This window comes from Marmota flaviventris, chromosome X, assembly GCF_047511675.1.
Source record: "Marmota flaviventris isolate mMarFla1 chromosome X, mMarFla1.hap1, whole genome shotgun sequence".
In the NCBI taxonomy this organism is placed as follows: domain Eukaryota; kingdom Metazoa; phylum Chordata; class Mammalia; order Rodentia; family Sciuridae; genus Marmota; species Marmota flaviventris.
In genome coordinates this window covers 101267172-101282972 of record NC_092518.1, presented here as the reverse complement: position 1 = coordinate 101282972, position 15801 = coordinate 101267172, and the positions used below count along the sequence as shown (strand labels likewise).

At 34.3% G+C, this 15801-nt stretch overlaps 1 protein-coding gene across 2 annotated transcripts in view; it reads left to right on the top strand.

Moving 5' to 3' along the window:
- The window catches only part of Klhl13 (kelch like family member 13), a 195504-nt gene extending 181128 nt beyond the window's left edge, over positions 1-14376 (top strand). For both annotated transcript variants that reach the window (XM_027932679.2, XM_071606845.1), the window contains 3 exons: positions 2396-3191; positions 10621-10734; positions 12823-14376. In XM_027932679.2, coding sequence (XP_027788480.1) covers positions 2396-3191; positions 10621-10734; positions 12823-13310 — 1398 coding nt within the window. In that variant the 3' untranslated portion in view covers positions 13311-14376. The remainder of the gene's footprint in view (positions 1-2395; positions 3192-10620; positions 10735-12822) is intronic.
- The last annotated feature ends 1425 nt before the right edge of the window (positions 14377-15801 follow it).

The following is a 15801-nucleotide window of genomic DNA, read 5'->3' as shown; positions in this document are numbered from 1 at the left end:
AGTCTATTACATACATACATTGTATTATGTTACAGCACCTACTCATTTATTAATACCATCTGATCTCTTTGGAGATTTGCTAGTTGAGACAATTTTGTCAGTCATTACTGATTTTGAAAGTTCTCAGCACATAGAAATGTTAAACCTTTGAGGAGATAAATATGTTTAACCTAATGTGAACATTATGCAATGTAGATTAGTATTAAAACATTACTTGATACCTCATTAATATGTATATTTTTTTGTTTTTAGGTATCAGTTAAAAATAAAAATAATGACTTGGAAGTGGGTTAAAATGAACCATGGTAGAATAATCCAGTATTTTTCCAGAATTATTTATCATTTCCATAATTTTTGGTCCACTATATCTTTATCCATTATTCTAGACTTTGCTTTTTTAATCTCTATATTCTATGATTAATGTTTTACCTTTGAATACATGCACTTGTTGAGAATTCACTTTCTAGTACATATTTTTCTTATGTGACTCATTTTTCAATGAGTAAGATTCTAGTAATTTGCTGTGTTAATTTAATAGGCATTACACTTTTAATCCCTTCTATCATTGCAAATTTAATTGTTATTGTTGATATTCATAGACTTTAATCTTTGCTATATACTCTGTGGTAGCTGTTGTAAATGAACTATAAAATACTTACTCCTTCTGTGAAGAATATGACGATTCAGAAGTAGATCCCTTACCCCTAACTACCTAGGGTTATTTGGGCAATTGTTATCTCTAATTCTACTTCTACAACTTAAAACTTTATCAGACATGAATCCACAAGTCATAAGTGAATGAACATGAACTTTTATTGTTCATATTAGAAATCCAAAGTATAGATACAGTGTTAAGCAATGCATTTTTAGAGGCCCATAATTTCTTATTTTCCTAGTTCTTGTGTGCTACAGTAATGTTGTAGGCAGTTTTATATATATGGTACAGCAGAATAAGCAATCAGATATTTTGAAGAAGTTTGTAAAGCAAATCAGTTGCTTAGAAGAGTACAAATACTTTCTGAGTAATAAATCTAGGAAAATAGCCATTTGTGTTAATTTCAGAGCTTTTTTTTTTTGAGGGGGGGTACCAGGGATTGAACTCAGGGGCACACAACCACTGAGCCACATCCCTAGCACTATTTTGTATTTTATTTAGAGACAGGTACTCACTGAGTTGCTTAGCACCTTGCTTTTGCTGAGGCTGGCTTTGAACTTGTGATCCTCCTGCCTCAACCTTCCAAGCCACTGGGATTACAGGTGTGCAGCACCACACCCAGTTAATTTCAAAGCTTTGAGTGCTGTAACATCCTAACTGGACTGTTATTTTATGCAGACTGTTATTTTACTTTTAGCTTCATTTCAACTTTTAAATGAAATGTCAGTAGAAGGATTAGTTGGTTTTAACCATCTAAAACATTTGCTAACAATAAGTTAACAATGCACTGATGAATTTTGTGTGACTTATTGAACACACACCCCGAAAAAATTAAAACTACATACACATGTACACATTTGAGTCCTTTGTCTATGACCTGTCTCTGTGCTTGCATACACATGTACTGACATTTGTATAGTGGGTTTGCTTATGTGAATTTTTCTTGCATTATATTTGCTGATATAATTTTCCTTTTGACAGTGATTAGACATTGAAAAGAGATCCTGCTGAGGAAGGATCCTTCTAAACTTCTTTCTTTTGCCAGATCTTTTGCTTTATAGTGTGTTTTAGTGTATGCTGGGGACATCATTATGGGCTCATTTTAACTCCAAACAGAGCTAGAATATGCTGAGAGTAAGAGAGTGCCTAAGAAAAGATACATTGCCCAGATACAAGCAATATATACCCCAAACCAATCTGCATGAATGATATAGATACATCCTTCCTGCCCTCAAGAAACCAATATGAATGATAGAAATGCCTATTGACATGAAAGGGATATTGAGGAATTGGAATTTTCCTGTATGTGGATCTGCTAGCTGTGTGGTACTTTTAAGAATTATGACTGAGAAGTGAATAGACATGAACCATAATTAATAACTCTCAATTTTTCCAAATTTCCATCTAGCAAAGATTTTATTAGTGCTTTTTTTTTCTGTGTGGGGTGTGGTACTTTTTGAGGAAAGGGAACTATTTTGGTCACAGTCAAGTTTTCTCATTGTTTCTTAGATTAACTTGTAATCTACTCACTGATCATTGTCTCTTAATCACCTTTCTACTGAATTAGGTAAAGGTCATTTGCGTATTCTTTTTATATGAATAATGCATTTAGATAAAAATTTTATTTGAATCTGTATGAACAGTAAGAAGCATAACTCACTCTTATTCTAGAACAGGTATTTGTTTGAGATGACTGTCAAGAAAGTAGCCGTGTTTGAATTGTTTTTATTGGTTTAATAGGTCACGTTAGACAATTGTGTCGAAGTTGGGCGGATTGCCAACACCTACAATCTGACCGAAGTGGATAAATACGTTAACAGTTTTGTCTTAAAGAATTTTCCTGCATTGCTGAGCACCGGAGAGTTCTTGAAACTCCCTTTCGAGCGTCTTGCCTTTGTGCTTTCCAGTAATAGCCTTAAGCATTGCACTGAACTTGAGCTCTTTAAGGCTACCTGTCGCTGGCTTCGCCTGGAAGAGCCTCGGATGGACTTTGCTGCAAAATTAATGAAGAACATACGATTTCCACTGATGACACCACAGGAGCTCATTAATTACGTGCAAACAGTGGATTTCATGAGAACTGACAATACTTGCGTGAATTTGCTTTTGGAAGCCAGCAATTACCAAATGATGCCATACATGCAGCCAGTTATGCAGTCAGACAGGACTGCCATTCGGTCTGACACCACTCATTTGGTTACCCTAGGAGGTGTGCTGAGACAGCAGCTGGTTGTCAGTAAGGAATTGCGCATGTATGATGAGAAGGCCCATGAGTGGAAGTCCCTAGCCCCCATGGATGCCCCAAGGTACCAGCATGGCATTGCCGTCATTGGAAATTTCCTCTATGTTGTTGGTGGACAGAGTAATTATGACACAAAAGGAAAAACAGCAGTCGATACAGTGTTCAGATTTGATCCTCGATACAATAAATGGATGCAAGTTGCATCTTTAAATGAAAAGCGCACCTTCTTCCACCTAAGTGCCCTCAAAGGATATCTGTATGCGGTCGGTGGGCGAAATGCAGCTGGGGAACTACGTAAGTATACACATTTACTTTTATGCATAGAGACCAATTTCTTTTTTTACCCAGAAATCCATTTTGAATCATAAAATAAACAGTTCAGGACAAGTATAGACAAAATGTAGCTAGGATTTCATTTTAAAACATTTTTTTTTAAATATTAGAGACCATCTGTATAGCTTGTCTGGACAGATATAGTTGGCCAGAGTGCAAATTTTATCTTCTTAATACATGAATATGTTGCAGAACATTTTATTTGTGCAGGATGTACCAGTTTTCATCTTGAAAATTCAACTATGAAGTGCATTCAATTAGTTTAAATTCTAATAGAATCTTGAGCAGAAGTTTGGGGTGTTTCCTCATTTTCTAGTTTTAAAAGCCCACTAGGATATTTTACTGAATAGGTTAAAATCCTTCTTTACAGAGAACTGACTTTTGTTGTTTGTCTCGTTCCATAGTTTGTCCTCTATTAGAGGCTATATAGCAAGATAATGCTCTTTATAGATTAATGTATGAAGTTCAATATTATCTAAAGTTTATTTATGGTATTATGATGTGTGACTTTTAGTTTTAAAAATTATTTTCTTGTTGAAATATCAGTTTTCCTTCATTGTAAACTGACCTAGTAAGCTATTCAATGGTATTTGCTGTCTAAGACTATTGATAAGTAAACTTGAACATAAAAATAATTTGGCTAAATAAATTTAACTTAAAAGGTATATATATATTTTTTTTTATTTTAGACCAAATGGGATAATATAGCTTGTCTAGAAAGAAAGGCAGGAAGACTTCATTTTATATTGTGACATACATCTGTGATTATTATTATTTTTTACCTGCCTTCTTTGACTTTCTGTTGTAGAGTCCTTGTAGTTGGCCAATATTCCAGGCTCCATAATACTGGGGAAGGTCAACATATTGTATATGTTGGCATTGGCTCTGGATAAATTCAGAGTACTTCTCAGAATCTTTTCTTCCCAGTATTCTAAGAAATGAAAGGTAGTTGAATGGAGGTGAGACTATGTTATGTATTGGGGAAAAGTACTACTCTCAGCTCCTATACTTTCCTGTTTTTAAAACTCCTTCTTGTTAGTGTCATGCTCTTAATGTTACTCATCTTTATCACCCAGTTTTCCCCCTTGTTGTTACCATATTTTTTTTCCTAAGACCAAACTTTCTAGATTTTTGGACTAGGTGGCATGATCACCAAGTACATATGTTTCCCAACATACTTTATTAATCAGACTTTTAAAAGCATTTGAGGCATTAGTGACTTGAGTGTAGAATTGTCATTTCAGGTCTCCTCAGTCAACCCATACATATTATTTTCATGTTATTTTACTATGTAAATTTATGGTATGTGAAAATATCCAGGAGATGCAGTTTTGTGGTTTCTTAGAAATACAATTAGTATATGAAATTCTTTAAGATTTCATAAATTATAGGTCATTAACTCAGGCAGTCAGTGGTTATTTTGAAACTTCTATTCTCAAATGAAATAGCTTCTTTTTCCTCCTCAAATCCGTGCTTGTTTTTTAATGTTATCACCAATGTTAATATGCAATAACTAAGTTTTCAATATATTCTTTCTAATATTAATTAGGAGCCTTACACTTCTGGGATTTATTATCTTCAGGCCAAAGAGAGTCTTTACATGAAGCTAAAAAGTTAGCATCCCCCTTTTTCTGACCCATCCCTGTACTCTTTGTGTTTCTCTCGCATTGTACCCAGCTAGGAATAGGAAAGAAACTATCCCACTGTGCAGGTGGCATATGCACAGTCTTCTTTGATCACAACTTTTAGATACCAGCTCTCTACCTCTGATGAAAATAGTCTTCGGAGTGAAAAGAAACAAGTAAATCATGCCCTTGTGAGCTATTCCTAAATCAATATTAACTATTTGACTATATTTAGGCTTGAAAAATAAAATCTCCCAAACTGACCCTAAGGATGACTTTCTTTAAAAAAAAATCCCCCTCTAGATGATATAGGTTCATGTTTATTTTGTTTCCTAAACTGTATTTTCAAAACTGCAATCTGATTGTAATGTAGATACCAACTCTCCATGCCAAGAAATAACTCTCCAATTAATCTTTTTTGATATTTTATCCAATTTGAAATGATATGTAATCTAAGTAACTAAACATTTATAGAAAATGGTTGCCTCCCTTAAAACCAGCATATCCAGCAAATACACTCTTAAAACACTAAATATTTTAAGTTAAAATATGTTAGGAGTTGTTTTAAAAATTACATGATTAACTTTTAAGTATACTCAAATTGAAGGTCAGAATTCCAAGAAAGTCTTCAGGTAAAAAAGAATCATTACTTAAGCCCAGGGCAATGGCACATACCTGTAATCCCAGTGGCTTGGGAGGCTGAGGCAGGAGGATCATGAGTTCAAAGCCAGCCTCAGGGAAAGCAAGGTGCTAAGCTACTCAGTGAGATGCTGTCTCTAAATAAAATATAAAATAGGGCTGGGGATGTGGCTCAGTGGTTGAGTACCCTGAGTTCAATCCCCGGTTCAGCTCCCACCCCTCAAAAAACATCATTACTTAAAACATCATTACTTAAATAAGAACATTCCCTGCTCCCCAGGCCACCTCCTATACTCCCTTTGACTTTCTCCTATATTATATTTAAGTGGGACCCATTATTTTTTTCATATTCTGTATTATCAAGGTAACCAAATGTGATGTAATTTTTCCTGATTACCTCTGTTCATAGTAAATAATATCAACAAGTTCTTCTGGAATCTACCCATTGAAAATAATCTCTTTTTATAAATAAGAAAAAAATGTTCAGTTGCCCTTTTCAGTTTTCCTGATCCCAATGTTTTTACAGAATAGTAGATTTTGGTTCTAAAGAAACTCTTGTTTATATTTCAGAATTCTCAAGCCAGAGACTGAGTATTTAAACTTTTCTTCTGCTCCATAGGTTGTTGGATTTTTTTGTTGTTGTTGTTATTTTTTCTGAGTACCAGAGATTGGATTCAGGGGCATTTGACCACTGAACCACATCCACAGCCCTATTGTTTTTTTATTAGAGACAAGAGTCTCACTGAGTTGCTTAGCGTTTTGTTTTTGTGAATGTTGGCTTTGAACTTCTGATCCTTCTGCCTCAGCCTCCCCAGCCACTGTTTTTTTTTTTTAATGCATCCACCCTCCACACCCACTAACATCTTATTAATTATTTGTATAATAAAGGAGCATTTCTATCTTACAACTGAATACATTGGCATATTCATATGCCTGTGTCAATGGAGAAGGGGTGGAAATGGGTAGCAAGAAAAGGGACTGATACAGAAGTCATTTAAGAGTTTAGCAAGTTTATTAGTACCAGTACATCGTTTATTTTCCATGTACAAATAACCATTTTCTTTGTGTATTTATAAAAAGAAAACTGGAAAATTTGTAAAATATTTTTGATCATTGTAATATATTTGGCTTATTAAAATCATTTTTGTGGATTGTATGGACCTAAAGAAAAGCTAAGTCCATAGTACATCAAAGAAAGACTAGCAGTATGTCTGCAGGCCTGGCTTATTGCTGAAATACAATCCTTTGGAAATATTGCTTTCCCTGACATTAGTTACAATTGGAAACTAGGGGAAACTTACAGGAGCTGTCACTTAAGTGAAAAAGGATTCAGTTATTTCTAGCATCTTTCAAAATTATGTCATGTGAGAAATTGATCTTCCATTGAGGTTTTTTATATTGAAGAAGAATATGACAGCTGTGATATCTTTCATTCAGTTAAATATTAATAAGTCAAGCTTTCAAGTAATAAAATAACTTATAGAAAACATGTTTGATTTCTCAAATAAATGTACAATAAAATTACTAAAATGTGCAAAATGCCTCCATATTCTTTAATGGATCTGGGCTTTTCCTGAACACTAAGCAGCACCCTAGGATTTTAAAGACCATCCGTGCTCAATGGGAGCCTTTAGAGTACAAATTATTTTATTCAGGTCAAATCTTAAAGAACAAGTAAGTTTCACATCATCTTTTGGGTCCAATTCGGGACCCCAGTGGAATCATCTGAGAAAATAAGGACCCCTGATAAATATGAAATAACCAAACTGAGTGTAATTCTTAAAATGGTGAGGTTCTCTCACTCACACACCAGGTCCCTAGACTCCTGAAATCAAATATCTAGATTAGTGGTCATTAAACTTCTGTAAAGGTCCAAGAAGTGTTTATTTTTGTTTTTGTGAGTCAAAATCTGCCACTCAATTCCGCTATTATAGTGCAAATGGGTGAGGCTAGGTTCAAAGTAGCATGATTTATGACCAATGAAATTTGAATTTCATATATTTTTGTATGTTTCAAATAGTCTTTCAATTCTTATTCAATACTTTAAAAATGTAAAAGCATTTATAGTGTTATCTTGTGGGCCATACAAAAATTTGGCCCACAGGCTGAAGTTTGTTGACCCATGCTCTAGAAATTTCTGGTTGCCCCCTTATCATTCCCAACTCTCATAGGTTATGATAGAGCCATCGCTTTGGGGCTCCAAATCATTGCTCTGTATCATCCCTTACCTGCTCTTCCCATAAAAGTTATTGGCATCAATCGGTATCTGACTGTTTTGTAATTATGGAAGATAGAAACAGGAGCATGTTTTCTTCTTTTTAATTAGATGCATTTCTTTTTCAACTAAGTATTATTGATTTTACTAATAACAGCAATTTTGTATAGAGAAAATCTAAAGGCTAACAAAAAGACTGAAGGACTAGAAAAGCTGAAGAAGACAGATTATTAAATGGAAGAAGAAAAGTTTAGGGATGATGAACTATTTTATAGTTATTGTGTTATTGGTGGTTAATATCCATCCTGCACTTAGAGGCTTCTGTGTGAGAAAGTCTTCTAGATGGATTCTTATGAACCTTATTAGGAAAAAAATATAATTCAGTGACAGAAAAATATCATTGTCTTTTTACATCAGAAAATATTAACAACAATTAAGAGTGATTAACTGTTTCTAACTCTACTGGGCATGGTGGCACATGCCTGTAATCCCAGTGGCTCCGGAAGCTGAGACAGGTTCTTGAGTTCAAAGCCAGCCTCAGCAAAAAAAGAGGCACTAAGCAACTCAGTGAGACCCTGTCTCTAAATATACACAAAATAGGCCTGGGGATGTGGCTTGATGGTCGAGTGCCCCTGAGTTCAATCCCCAGTACCCCCCACCCCCATTTTTTTTCTAATTCCACCATAGAAAGAAAAAGAGGAGCCTAATGGAATTCATCCCAAGACCATTTGAATTAGACATGGAAAAGGACAGTTATGATTTAGAAATTTCAAAGTTCAAGGCAGAGTTGTGCATTAAGAAAAACTTACAACTGTAGTCAAACCTGTCTTTGACTTCAAGTAGATGGAGAAAACGATCTCTGGAAGTCTTTTAATTTTTTTTTTCTGTTATGTGTAATTAGATTGCTTTATCATAGAAAATTCTACCATTAATTACTTTGCTAATGCCACACACCAATCAATATGCTAGGTCCCCTGTTAAAATGGAGAGAGAGAGAGAGAGAGAGAGAGAGAAGAAGAAGAAGAAGAAGAAGAAGAAGAAGAAGAAGAAGAAGAAGAAGAAGAAGAGAAGAGATAATAATGTTCATTCAGTAGGATTTGCTTATTAGTTATGCGAAAGTCATGCTAAAGGCAAATGGAAATGAATATTTAAAAAGACATCTTACTACAAAGAAATAATAAATGTTTGAGGTGACAGATATGTTAATTACCCTGATTTGATCATTACATAATAATAATATACAAACATCTAAATGTATTCATATATCAAAACATCACACTGTGCCCCATAAATATGTACAATTATTATATGTCAATTAAAAATAAAATAAAACCTAAAAAGACATTCAGTGCCTGGAAATAGTAAAAAAAAAAAAAAATTGGAGCTTCTGGCAGTTTAACTGGTTATTAATTGTGAAAGTAGCCTTTATTTTGAGGAAAGATTTATAGGATCCTGCTATTTGATAGAAGGATTTAGAAGAAATAGTGTTGGTAAGGATCCAGGCCTGAAATAATGAACAAAACCAGCAAGAGAGCAGATTAAGATGAGATGAAAATAGTAAAACTCTTTGAAATAAGACTGAAAATTTAAACCTATAGTAAGCAGAAAAGCAGTAAAGGCATATGAAAAGTGGTAAAATATAGGTTTGATTGTAGGAGAAAAATTAATTTGCATTAAATTAATTTGATGAAGAAATGAAATTAGTGGATGCAACAGAAAAATAATTTGTGTGTGTGTGTTTGCGTGTGTGTGTCTTTTCCTCCCTTTTACCTGTACTTAGTAAGTAGAGAATCTTATTCAAAGGTTGATTCTCTGTTAGGATTGCATTTGGCTTTAAGTAGCTAGACCTTATTCCAGTGACTTGATCAAATAGCCATGTTCAGTATGCTTCTGTTTACGTGTTACCCTGTAGAAATATATCATCTGGCTGACCAAAGCTTTAGGGGAACCTTCAAAATTATATTTACTTTGGGGACTTGGTGCAGTGATTCCATGAGTAGTGTCATGGTTCTATTAGCAAGAAAAAAAAAAAACAGGGTTGAGGAAGACAAGAAATAGTATTAACATTTGGCAGTGTCCACAATAAATAATGTGAACATTTAGAGTCAATCTAGACTTATGCTTTTGACCACAGACCCCATAGCAGCCCTATTTCTTTCTGCGTTTTAAAAAATGATTACGTTTTTCATCTGCCTGGAATGTCATTGTTCTGATCTTGAGGTTATAACAGACTGATTGAAAGATATTTAAGAAAGTTGAGGTCACTCCTCCAAAATGATTTATTTAAAGATGATAAATTTATTGCTGATAAGAAGTACCTTTAATTAAGGTCTTAACTTCATTTTATACCACCAATCATCTTCAGGTTAAGAGAGGTACTGATTGCTATGACATGTGGAAAAATTATTGTCATTGTATTTTGTAGTCTGAGTATGAAATAAAACAATAGGCTTTAGGACGTAAACCAGACAGTACATGTACTTTCACTCTAAGTTTATAACTTTGCTTCATATATATATTTATATTTGTTTCTATATGGTATGTCAATAGGGGGACCCATGATTGAGGTGTTCTTCCTTGTGATATTTTTCATGTTTTCTTCTCATATTTTCATAGCAAAGAAATTCAAGAAATGTCAAATTGTAAAGATGTAACCAGATTCCCAAGGAAAAGAAATCTTAGCTATTTCTGCAATGACAGAAATATATTAGACTCTTATATAATCTAGTCTAATGTAATACTTTATTAATGGTTCATATTAATATAATCTCAATAATTGTTATAAGAGCCCCCATGGATCTCACATATATGTGTCTCAGATATGTATATATAATTATTTTTATGCCTAAAGAAAAAAATTGCTAAATTTGAGATTGAAAGTCACGTTATTTTCTTTGAATTTTTAAAATAGCTACGGTAGAATGTTATAATCCAAGAACAAATGAATGGACCTATGTTGCCAAAATGAGTGAGCCTCACTATGGACATGCTGGAACTGTGTATGGAGGAGTGATGTATATTTCAGGTAAAAAAATGTCATGTGAACACAATATATGTGTACTTTTAACTATATGATCTTCTTTGTATATACTGATAGTAATAATTCAGAAAATGGATAATCAAAATATAAATTAATGTTGGCTTAAGAAGGTATTATTGTATGTACATTTGCGTAAACATGCTTCAGGCATTCTATAAGTTTGTAAGACTAGCAGCAAACCAATCTTGTTATAAATGTGTAGCTTAGAAGAAATTGGAAAGCATTCAGATTCTCCAGTTTATTTTCCAGTTCCCATACCCTGTATTATAATAAACACTATTCACATATAGCACCAACTAATTCATTTTATTTAAAATTTAGCTGAACTATGTGAGGAAATATATAATTATATAACATAAACTCTACTATGCATTAAACATGCATAATAATGCATAATGTTCAGTATTTTGGTGTAATCTTTAGTAAATACATTTCTTTTTTCCTTGGCATTGTAATGCAGTTCTCCTATGGTATCATTACAGGAATAATTCTGTGCTAAGTATCTGTATTTCAGGCACATGCAGAGATATTTTCTATTAAAAATTTGAAATGGCTACTCTTTATTCAGTGTTCCAATAATAACTCACTCTCAAATTGTTGATGTTCAAATCATCCTTCTATAGCATTTAGGAAAAAAAAAACCTTGCTTAATGTAATGATCACCACTGATATTGACATATAATTTTGTTAGGCAGGTTCTTATCATTTGGCACTCATACAGTCTGCCTATGACATTTTTTTTACCTTATTGGAAGGCCTGGCAGTGCTAATCCAGCAATTGCATTATTAGAGAACAAAGGAATTAAGGGATTGTTTGTGGTCTGAACACTGCCTTATGAAATCTGTAATCAAGAAGGATCAGAGAAAGGACTGTAGTGTGTGATTGGCAGGTTTCTGGTGTTAAATTCATGAGCAACTATAGGATGTCTTATATTGAAAGAGCCATCCAGGAAATCATATGCTCCACTAGTCAATGATTTATACCATCTACCTATTTTATGTGTGTTGCTGCTATTCCATTATAATGAGAGCTCCAAATCCCCTGGGGGGAAAAATGACACCTGAATTGTTTTAGTGGTGCTTTAGCATAACTGGGAAATATTGCAGAAATGACCTTCCAAATCAAGGGTAGGAAAGGAAGCAAGCTGATTTTCAAACCAATGAATACTATTTTGCTTTCTGGGAATTCTTTAAAGCATAGAATAATACTATAAAGCAACAGCAAATAATGATTGCCATTTGGCTACTTGATAGTAGAGTTTTGAATGATATGGTTAAAGATTAGCTTTGTCTGAAAAAAGATACAGTCTGATATGTTCATATTCATTGTACAGACTGATTTATGTGTGATATAAGAATATATACTTTTTAGATGATATGGACTTAATAGATGAGCAGCAAAATGCTGCAGAAATAAATTTCTACATAGATTCAGCATTCCAGTTCTTTAACTTTTTAAATATATTTTCCAATAGCAGATGGCATTACTCATTCCGTCTACTAAAAACTCCACAAAAACAAACAATTCTGTATATTCTTATAAGCTTGTACATTATTTGCATAAGACTTCCAACTTTTTAAAAGCATTTTTATAAATATCTCATTTCATAGTCCCAATCCTAATGAGAAAACTGTGGTGGATATTCTTATTTTGCAAGAGAGGAAATGGGCACCTGGAATTTAAAGTGCTCTTATAGCCCAGTGCTGAGCACCAGAGGGTGCCCACTAAAAAGCAGTAAGGAGTGAATGTAGTTTCCATTTACTGCAAACCCAACTGTAATAGTCGCCAAAATATATATTTTACTTGATAAAGCCTCTTATGTATGATGGGTCCCTAATTTAACAAAGTCATTGCAGCAATATAAGCTTTTTTTCATTCTATAAGAAGATGAAAGTCGTATTTTCTTTATTTTTAACCTAAAGAGTATTTATAGAGAGCAAATATTTATAAAAACACTATTGATAAACTATACTATGCCACAAAACATAGCTAAAAGTTGATTATCTATACTAGCCTTTACTTTTCCATTTTTATGATCTCTTTACCTCATGTCTATTATTCTCATTCTTTAGGAGGAATTACTCATGACACTTTCCAAAAGGAGCTCATGTGCTTTGACCCTGATACTGACAAATGGATCCAGAAGGCACCAATGACCACTGTCCGAGGTCTGCATTGCATGTGTACAGTGGGAGAAAGGCTCTATGTCATTGGCGGCAATCATTTCAGAGGAACCAGTGATTATGATGATGTCCTAAGCTGTGAATACTATTCACCTATCCTTGACCAGTGGACCCCAATTGCTGCCATGTTAAGAGGGCAGAGTGATGTTGGGGTTGCTGTCTTTGAAAACAAAATCTATGTAGTTGGTGGGTATTCTTGGAATAATCGTTGTATGGTAGAGATAGTGCAGAAATATGATCCAGACAAAGATGAATGGCATAAAGTTTTTGATCTCCCAGAATCCCTTGGTGGTATTCGAGCTTGTACACTCACAGTTTTTCCACCTGAAGAAACCACACCATCACCTTCTAGAGAGTCCCCTCTTTCTGCACCTTAAGATCATCCCTACAACTAAGATGCTGTAGTCCTATCTTTGCAATGTGTCATGATTCTCTTCTTTTTCTCCCCTTAAGTAGTATATCTGTTAGGATTAGCCTCCAGTAATTGATACTGATATTGGAAAAAAGACAACATTGATGTTATTTGTGCTGTTTGTTTGGCCTAGAATGTTTATAAAGTGGTAACAAAACCATCCTGGAAATGTATCCCATAGAAGCTGTTTAACATATGAAAAAAAGTATTGTCTATGAACTGTTTCTTCAGTACTTTTTAATGCTGTGTACTGGGTGTAAGGTATTTGTCATCTTACATTATAAGCCAATTTGAAGGTGGATTATAGTAAATGTACAACTGTGCTTACTAGGCTTCAAAGTAAAAAGTTTTCCTTTCATCTTTGACTGTAAGATGTCAAAGGGAGGCAGCCTGCTCTAGCAGGAAACAATACACAAAAGGTTGCCAACTCGCATGAGCTACCTCCCTCTTTTCATGAAGTATTTTTGATGTATCTGTCAACCCACCTGACTGTGTGGGTGCATTGAGAACATATAAAGTTTCTTAGACACACAGGAGAAATAACTGAAATTCACCAATGTTAACTTTAAAAAAGCATGACCCCTCTACTTATAAAAAAAGGTTTGGGGTTTTTAAAGTGTGCGCAAATGCATACACACATACTTGGATATGGATTTCTAAACATTGAGTGTCACATCAAATAAATATGAAATTTTAAAAAATCTTTTAAAAGCAGCTTCCATTAAAATGGGAATTCAGTGTGCACATACTGAATACACATGTGTAGAACCATATGAATTTAGGTGGATAAGGGCTAGAAATTTTGAGCAACTAAAGTTGTCACTTGACCCAATTTTATCTTAAAAATTGTATTCTCCTCCTTCTCCTTTGCTGTTGAGGTAACTTACATATTCTGTGTATTCTGTATACTCTCAATTCATAAGGTTATTTAGCACAAAGTATAGCAGCTTCACCTGGAGAGCTGCTTTTGCTCAAAGAATTCAACTTCCATGTTTTATCTTTTTTCTGTTCAATAAAAACATTTAATGTCATTTGGGTCTGAGGCATCCTATTATTGCCTGAGTTGACTTTCTTTTATTAAGTGTCTTTTTTTGGCAAGACTCAAGTAATCAGAATGTAGAACATTAAGCAGTTTGGATGAGTGAATATTTATAAATTTTATTCAAGGAAGAAAGTGCTTGACCATGTTTAACCTCATTGGTGATAATTATTGCTGGTTGTCTTCAAGGATTTAGTTTGTGGAATATATTAATTGACTCTTCATCTCCACAGAACTGCCAGGCGTAGCTACCTTATAAGAAATGTTACATTTCTTTTTTCTATTTAAGATGGGCTCTTGTTGTGTTGCCCAGCTGGTCTCAAACTCCTGGGCTCAAATAATCCTTTTGTCTCAGCTCAAGTAGCTGGGATTAGAGGAGCATACCCCCATGCCCAGTTTAAAATCACTTGTTTCTGAGGTCAGTTTCCCTGGTGCTCAAGAAGATCTTATCTTGTGGACTGGGTTTGTGGCTCAGTGGCAGAGTGCTTGCCTAGCATGTGTGAGGCACTGGGTTCGATTCTCAGCACCACATATAAATAAATAAAACAAAGGTTCATCAACAACTAAAAAAATCAAAATAAGTTTTTAAAAAAGAAGATCCCTCTTGCCTCCTGAGAAGAGACTGTGTAAAATGACCTTGGAGATTTTTTCTTGACCTAGGATACTAAAGGAAAAAATGTTTTTGTAGAAGATTATTTGATAATTATGTAGGAACATATTGTGATATCTCCTACTTTATGTGCAAATTATCAGATGTAAATCTGAAACAAAAATTTAGGGACATTGCAAAACAACTAGAGAGCCATCATATTGCTTCACTAGTGGACAATTAGCAACCCAGATAACAACACCTCCACTTGAGTTAAACATGATTAAGGAAACAATTTTCCCATCAGTGGTACTTTTCAATGTTGGGAGAACCTGGTATAAATTTGAAAGATCCCCTTGGACAAGACTTCTCTTAAGTGTGATCAGCTGGTTCAGTGATTTCAGTTGTCTGCTTAAAGTCAGAGTGGATATAGCCATTTACACATAGCTAACACCTGCCTAAAAATGGAGACTGCACAGGACAGACTAATGATCCCAAAACAGCCTAATGTAGGTACTCCTGATCAGGTGGCTCTATTCAAAGCAGCAAAGGTTCTTTCTATCCTGTGGTCTTCCCATCTATGTTTGCAGAGTCCTCTCCGTTCACTTAGCAGAAGAACGATTGAGTAGTAGTGAAGGTGTGAGGGATGTAATGGTCAGTCAGAAAGAGGCATAAATCACTTCTACCCACATCCCACTGGCCAACAGTTCTGTGGCTATATATATATATATATATATATATATATATATATATATATACATACATACATACAAAGGGAACTGGAAAATATCGGCTGTGTGCCCAGAAATGAAAGGAAATGGGATTGGT